An 8,148-nucleotide genomic window follows, 5' to 3' on the forward strand; every position below is an offset into this window, starting at 1 on the left:
TATTTGTAAATTCATAAAAACATTTAAGGTAGCAACAGAAACAAATGATGTTAAATATAGTCATTAAAATGGTTTTTTTTTAAAGGTTTTATTTATTTATTTGACAGAGACATAGCGAGAGAGGGAACACAAGCAGGGGGAGTGGGAGAGGGAGAAGCAGGCTTCCCGCTGAGCAAGGAGCCCGATGCGGGGCTCAATCCCAGGACCCTGGGACCATGACCTGAGCTGAAGGCAGACGCTTAACGGACTGAGCCACCTAGGTGCCCCCATTAAAATGTTTTTTAAAAAGTTGCCATGTGGTAGCAGATGTGCTTCTGCATGGACACATTTAAAAGCAGGGTCTAACAGCAGATCTGATCATTTTGAAGCAGGGATGAGTGTGCATGCTATTTTGAGAAGCAGGCAATAACTAATGTTATATGAGACTGTGATTTCTTCTGTGGTCAAGTCACAGCACGGCTAAATATGACTGTGGATTTGCTGCCCACTTTCATAATCGAAGGAAATGCTAACTTTCAATTAGAGATCGTGAAAATAAAGCTGTCAGCTCTGCCTCCTTCAAGTTCACAAATCCTCTGCGCTTTGGACCAGGCCCCTGAAACACCTCCCCATCCCCCCATCCCTCCCACCCCACCCCCACCCCCTGGCTGCAGGGACATCCAGGTCCCTAATGTAGACACACCCAGTCTTTCCGCTGGTTGGCCACCAAGACTAGACCCAGCTCTCCCTTAGTTCCTGTAGTAGGGGCGCCCGCTCCCCCCTCCTCTCCCTACTTCCCCTTCCTCTTTCCCCCTCTTCCCCTCTTCTCCTTCCTCCCCACCCTCCCTCTGTTCCCACCCCGACACTTTGGACTGTTGGCACATATCTTGGTCACTGCTATTGGATGCAAGCTGGCCTCTAATCCCTGTTGCCCTTGGTCCCTGACAGGTGAAGCAGCTCGTGCCCATCCGGGACCAGTCCCTGCAGGAGGAGCTAGCCCGCCAGCACGCCAATGAGCGTCTGCGGCGCCAGTTTGCTGCACAGGCCAATGCCATTGGGCCGTGGATCCAGAACAAGATGGAGGTAGGGCGGTGCCCTTCCAAAGAGCTTCTTGCAACCCTTGAAATTAGTCCCTGCGTTGACCCAACAATGACACCTCTTCTGTTTCTGTCCTGGTCACCCTGCTCAGTGCTGTGAGGGCCCTTTGTGTCACGCTGGGCTTTACTCCTTTGGGCCCCCGAGCTCATGTAGCCTGTGGGCATCGGTGCAGTGCGTGGGGGGCCCGCTAAAAAGGGGGCCGAGGCTGTTCCTGCTGCCATCTGTTCATTTTGTCATTAAAAAGGATGTCAGGGCTCTTTCTTGGTGTTCAGCCTTTGTAGGATCTAGATTTTAAATCCTCCATCCCTAAGGAGGACATGTGAAGAGTCACAAATGCTTTGCATTTTCAGAACATTTAAAGAAAAGTGATCTTGGAATGACACTGATTTCTGGGTTCATTTTATCACTAAGAGCAGCCAAGAGACATATATTTGCCCTTCTTGTGTTTCTCCCAACCTCCCTTTTGGTGATAAAATGTTACCTTTTCTCCTAAAGGGAGAACCTGTAAAAATACAGGAAATTCTTTTTGACCCTCCAGTGCTCTTAAATCTGTCTGGCAGCTTCTTTCCTGCAGAACATCCCCTAGCCTCCTCCAGAACGGGGCAGCTCTGATGCAGGGAAGCTTCCATCTTCGGCCGAAGAAGAAATAACTCTTCTCTTAACCACTCTTCCTCCTTTGCTGTTTTGGATCTTGGTTGATGCCCCCACTCCCCCACCCCGCCAAGCTGCTGTCACGCTCTGGGACTGCCATCTCCCACCTCACGGGATAAAATCGGGGCACTCTGGCAGCTGACGAGCCCCAGCGTAGCATCTGAGGCCGACTCACCGGTTTGCCTCCCTCTTCTTGCCTCTGTCAGGAGATTGCCCGCAGCTCCATCCAGATCACGGGGGCCCTGGAAGACCAGATGAATCAGCTGAAGCAGTATGAGCACAACATCATCAACTATAAGAACAACATCGACAAGCTGGAGGGAGACCATCAGCTCATCCAGGAGGCCCTGGTCTTTGACAACAAGCACACCAATTACACCATGGAGGTACAGCTCCCCACGGGCTGGGTGGCTTTGCTTCCGGTTGTGACCATTTCACCTCCTCTCGGGGTGTCCCCCCTCACCCCACTTGTCTCTGTTCCTGTGGGAGGTGCTACACCGTGAAAGCGAGGGATCTTCAAGCCTTCCCTGTCACTGTACGTGCAAAAGCTTTGTGAACTGTGTCAAGAGCTATGAAAGTGTTAGTTTTCTCCGTCATCATCCTCATTAGCACGACAGTGAATTCATTGCGCCACTCGCTCAGGGAGTAACTAACGGTTCACGTTTCTACCAGTTTGGCCCCCTTTGCTCCCCCTGGGAGCAGGCAGGTGTAACCCAGGGCCCATCCTGCTACTTGGTAAATGGAAAGATATTTCCAGCGACAAATAGACTCTCCATTGTGCATCTTATTTACAAAGTGCCGGTCGCCCCTGTGAGAACCCCGCTCTCACTTCTGAGCGCTTCCCACTATGGAATCTTAGGAAGAGTGAAAAATTAGAATGAAAAAAATATAAATAATAACAGAGTTGAGTAAGCCCTACTTCTCTCCCTCTGGGTCTAAGCCCTTCGGTTAGGAAGATCAGGAGGGCAAGATTGATGTGCTGGCAGGACCCAGAGCTGACCATTTCCTTTTTCCTCGAGTAGCACATTCGTGTCGGGTGGGAGGTGCTGCTGACGACCATCGCCAGAACCATCAATGAAGTGGAGACCCAGATCCTGACGAGAGACGCCAAGGGCATCACCCAGGAGCAGATGAATGAGTTCAGGGCCTCCTTCAACCACTTCGACAGGGTACGTCTCCCTGGACTTGCCCGAAAGGCGACATTGGGGATGTGAAATAATATTCATGCTCTTAGTTTAAGTCTTAGTGCCCTGTAAACATTACAGGGAAACAGGATGATTAATGCCAAAGGAAAACAGCCACCAGAAAGGCAGTGCTAGGCTCTGACGTTGCGCATGGGGACTCGAAGTGGAGGTTCGTGGGCAGCGTTTTGCAGGTGGCCCGATGGATGCCTTTGTAGCCGATGGCAAAGCTAGATTTGTTCGAAGGAAAAGTGTGTCCCTCATGCGGTGTGGTTGTTGGACTTAGATCTTTTCTAAAGACTTAAATGCAAAGCCCTGAGGTACTTTTCCCAAGTTACTATTTAGGTGAAGCACCTAATGAAAACTTAACCCACTGTCTTGACATGTAAAATTTAATTTTTTTAATTAATAAAATGGACTCGTGACATGTTTTAAGGAAAATGCACCAACCGAATGATGACCGTTTTCATGGTAAAGGCATATAAAAAGTTACGTGCTGCTTTTAAAATATTACCTGGGATTTTGATTTGAATCATATTAAGTAAAACCAATTCTTTATAAGAAGATTCCGTTTGCTTATCATATGGCCAAAAGTGACTTCTTAGGCCACATACCATTTGCTAAAGATCCCTAAAAAAGGATAGTCTGTTACTCTGTACAGGACATTGTGTGTGGTTTACAGTTATCAGTAAATGGTTCTCAGAATGCCTCTGGGCAGGGCAGGTTGTGAGATCAAGCTGCGGGTCAGGCTTGCGCTGGGTGTGGAGCCTGCTTGAGATTCTCTCTCTCGCTCTGCCCCTCCTCACGCCTCCCCCCCAAAAGAAGGCTCAGGTTTGGACCTGTTAGAGAGTTCAGACTGTACACCTCTGATGGGGGCCTGAGACGTAATAAAGAATGGGCACAGCTATTTGAATCCAAGATAATGAGATTGTTTTTTGCAACTGAAGTCCGAAGGAGGACAATGCAGAACCTGCCAAGTTAAAAAAAAATGCATTTAAATCTTAAGGAGTATATGTTTTGGGGGAAAAGAAGTTTGCTTGAAGTCCTGGGGAGAGGTGTCAGGGACGCGGATCCATTTCTCTTCATCTTCTGGTTGAATACTGAGGGTAGGAACGGCAGAGGGCACAGCAGACGTGCCCCGAGGGGCTCTTACTGGAGCTTTTAGAGCGTAGACAGAACACGATCGTGGCTGTGCTTCAAAAAATGTGCACGGCCGCCTCGGCGAGCATGGACTGGAGGGTCAGAGGCAGGGAGAGGAAGCGAGCAGAGGGTCTCAGCACGTTAGGTCTTGGGCTTTGTGTCAACGCCTCAGTATCTGTAGAGCTGGGGTCGCCCATTTGTCCTGACCCGGCCTTTTTTCAGCTGTGATAGCGGTTGTCCGCGTGGGCCTTCCTGCTCGCTGCCCTGTGCAGACCCCCGTGGCACTTGGGGGGGGGGGCTGTGATGCCTGTGGGGTCCGTGGGCCTGAGTTGTAGGAGTGCTGTTGTTTGGGGGGAGCTTCACAAATGAGGACCCCCCAGGGGCCATGAGAGTGGGATAATTTCTCACAGCACCTCGGGCTCTGTCACCAGCAGGTGGCAGTTATTGGTTCCTGCTGGGTCATTCTTGTGGCCCTGGGTGATTTTTTTCAGGTGCTTTCATGAATGTGTAGTCTCCTGTCATTTTTACCTGGTAGTTATCCGCCCCCCGCCTCCTGCTTTTTCCTTTTTAAGAAACTATTTTGTAACATCTCCGTGTTGGCTCCATCCTCTTATAAGTCAGTGGTGACCTTTCCCGTCTCCTTGGCAGGGCTCCATGGGGCCCGTCTTGCTGGATTCTGTTCCGTTCGCTTGTTCGCTCTGTCACTATCTCTCAGCGTCTCTGTTCTTATTTGTCGGCAGAGGAAGAACGGCCTGATGGATCACGAGGATTTCAGAGCCTGCTTGATTTCCATGGGCTATGATTTGGTAAGACAGAAGCTAAAAATTTACAAGGATTAGATGGATATTTTCTTGAGTTTGGGCTTATGTTACAGGAAATGACTAGCTTCGAGTATGATAGCACATTTGGGATCGGTTCCCTTTCATTGTATAGGGTGATCTTCTTGGAAGGTTTGCCTGCTGCTGTATAAAAATCATTTCATAGAACCAGAACATATATTGTTATTCAGTAATTGGTCAGATTTTTTTTCCTAGTAAAGGAAGAAAACATGAACTTTTTTTAAAAACAGCTTTATTGCAAACTGTAGTTTCCCCGTATAAAGTGTATACATTTCAATGGCTTTTAGTAACCTGATGATTTTCAAAGTGCTTTTCCCTCTGATACTAATGTGTATTTTGAACATGAGCTGCTTTGATTCTTTTCAGGCTCTTAAAATAAAAATCACGAGAGCCGTGTTCTGAACTACCTTCTACTTAGCAATGTTACTCTTGTTGGTTGTAGTCAGAGGAAAGGCCTCTCTCCCTCACTCTCTCCCAATTCCTCTTCCAGAAGTACGTTCAGGCCTGACAGCTACATGGGACAGAGAGAGGAAGGAATTCGGACATTCAGGAGCTTCTGGCTTGATGTTACAGTAACTCGTAACATCATTTGATGGCAATAAACTTAAGTCGCCCCTCTGGGGAATTTGTTCCAAAGACTGAAGGGAAATGCAGGGACTATTTAACTTTGCAGACCATTAGGATTGGCATGTCAGGAGTTAAGGGGAATGGTGCTGTTGAGGACTGTGTCTTGTTGAAGTACGTGTGTCTTTGCAACCTTGCCTCAGGGCGAGGCTGAATTTGCACGCATCATGACCCTGGTGGATCCCAACGGACAAGGCACCGTCACCTTCCAGTCCTTCATCGACTTCATGACAAGAGAGACGGCCGACACCGACACGGCCGAGCAGGTCATCGCCTCCTTCCGGATCCTGGCTTCTGATAAGGTCTGCAGCGACAGATTTCCTTCAGCTTTTGTGCGAGCTCATGGCATTGTTCTAGTAAAGCAGGAAACAACGTTGCCAAGTAAAAACCATTTTGATATTAGTGTATTTTGTATCACATCAGCAATGAATTCAGAGAGCCGCAAGTAAACCTACCAATGGCCCACACAGAACAGAGAAAACACAGACATTCTGTTCCCAGCATTTGTGTGGGCCTCCCAGGGAGTTTGACAGAAGGAACCCAGTGCATATTTTGTAGAGTTTTTTGTGTGTGTTTCCGGGTTAAACTCCATTTTACATTCTGGGGTCAGGAGACTCAGAAGAGACTGCACAATTCAGGTAACTGTGGAACTGGGAACCTTTTCTTAAGGATCGGTTACTCTGACTTTGGGCCCAACCATGGAAGCCAAGTTAAATATAGCCATTCAGTCATTTAAACTATTGGCAAGCTTTGTATTACATGTAGCCTAGAAATTAAGTAGGAGTTTAACGGCAAGCTCAGAATTGTCGAGTCTCATTCCCCAAACAGTAGCAACATCTTAGTAGGTATAAATTCAATGTGGAATAGGATTCTTTTACTCTGTGTTCTGGCTGAGAGGGAAGAAGAATTTAGCGTGTTGAAACATCAGCAGAGCCGTGTTTATTGCCTTACAACATCAGACAAGATAAACTATCCTGACAACAATAATGTATGTTTTAAAATTAAACCCGTATCCTGAAGATGGGGGTAGAGGGAGAGAGCCCATCTGATCAGGAGATAATAAACCAAAGCTCACCTAACCCACCCGTTCCCCAAAAAACCCTACTATAAGTTAAGCATATTTGCTATTTATTTATTTTGACTATTACCCAACTGGTCTGTTTTACCGGAATTATCCTGTTTCCTGTTGGACATATGACATTTAAAAAAATACGTACATTCCACTGTTAAATGTCAGTTTTATCTTGCTTTACAAAGAAGTTTTCTCCAGTGGCAAAATTAGCTTTTTAATAACCTGAGTAGAAAAATGACTCCATTTTCTAAAAACACGTATCACATACGTTAAAAAAAAGAAAACGATCATGTTAACTGTCCCTGTATTCTCATCAGCATATAATATAAACCCCAACTATCCCTTTACCTTTCCACTATGACTCTTAGGTCATAGTATTTTTCACTTACATGATGGCTCAGTTTGAGAAATATTGATGATAGTCCTCTCTCTGCCTTTATGAAGCCTATTAAATTTCCTGCTGGCCCCAGGACAAATCACCTTGCAGATTGCTCTTAGCAGTGAAACGCAGTCTTCTGTTGGTCCTCTGCTCCCATGCCCGTTAGACCCCCTGCCTTTTGTCCTTTATTTAAATTAAACAAATGCAAGGCATGTGGAAGGATTAAAACTGTTTATATTCCAGCGTGTTCTGCGATTGAGCTTACAAACCCTTGTGTGTGTTTTTTCCAGCCGTACATCTTGGCGGAGGAGCTACGGCGAGAGCTGCCCCCGGATCAGGCCCAGTACTGCATCAAGAGGATGCCCGCCTACTCTGGCCCGGGCAGTGTGCCCGGCGCCCTGGATTACACTGCATTCTCCTCCGCCCTGTACGGGGAGAGCGATCTGTGATGCTGGGGCTCTGTAATCACTGATCCCATCAGAACGTAATAAAAGCTGAAGTCACAGTTGGTTTCCTGGAACCTTTGACAAGCTTTATTAAGTTAAGAGAGAGAAAAAATAGTTTGCAGCTCAGTAGGTTGCCAGCATTGTGACATGGCTGAAATGAAGTTTCTATGGTTGCCCGAGGTAGCGTGTTTCATGAGTAGGTTTCTTTATTTCTGGATTTGTAGGTGAATACAGTGAGATAATCAGGTTTTTGTTTGTTTCTTTGATAAAACAGCCAATGGCTCAAGCAGTGTGACATTAGGAGGCTCTAGGGACAGAAGAAAAGTAAAAAAAATGGGAAATTGCAAAATACCCAAGATTCAAGATTAGGAGAAAAAAAAATATCACTAATTAGGTGAATGTTTGGTACTTGAAAAATATTCTTCGTGTTTAATATGTTTATGTGATTATCCCTAGCGCAGTATGTTTGGTATATTAGTGTTTTACTTTTTTGCTTATCCAAAGATTAGGTATATTTGAATTTAATATTGTCCAGGGAATAAAAACCAACTACCCAAAAGATCTTTAGTCTCGAAAACCTTTTAAGTAGAGATTATAGTCAGCTCTTTATCATTTAGGATTAATGTAGTCAGTTAGTGGGTTTCAATGCCTTTCTGATCCTCCAAAGTAGGGACCTCCTCAGGAAATACGAAAGTCAGTTTAATTGCCAGTGAGGAAGATAAAAGCACTAGATAAAATG

At 46.2% G+C, this 8,148-nt stretch overlaps 1 protein-coding gene across 1 annotated transcript in view; it reads left to right on the forward strand.

The window, feature by feature from the left end:
* The window catches only part of ACTN2 (actinin alpha 2), a 65,798-nt gene extending 58,315 nt beyond the window's left edge, over positions 1–7,483 (forward strand). The window contains exons 16-21 of the mRNA XM_006738269.3: positions 928–1,062; positions 1,935–2,114; positions 2,751–2,897; positions 4,790–4,855; positions 5,656–5,814; positions 7,254–7,483. Of these exons, the coding sequence (XP_006738332.2) occupies positions 928–1,062; positions 1,935–2,114; positions 2,751–2,897; positions 4,790–4,855; positions 5,656–5,814; positions 7,254–7,412 (846 nt within the window). The 3' untranslated portion in view covers positions 7,413–7,483. The remainder of the gene's footprint in view (positions 1–927; positions 1,063–1,934; positions 2,115–2,750; positions 2,898–4,789; positions 4,856–5,655; positions 5,815–7,253) is intronic.
* Positions 7,484–8,148: the final 665 nt, after the last annotated feature.

Source organism: Leptonychotes weddellii, chromosome 6, assembly GCF_054177405.1.
Source record: "Leptonychotes weddellii isolate Sample4059 chromosome 6, ASM5417740v2, whole genome shotgun sequence".
NCBI classification, from domain to species: domain Eukaryota; kingdom Metazoa; phylum Chordata; class Mammalia; order Carnivora; family Phocidae; genus Leptonychotes; species Leptonychotes weddellii.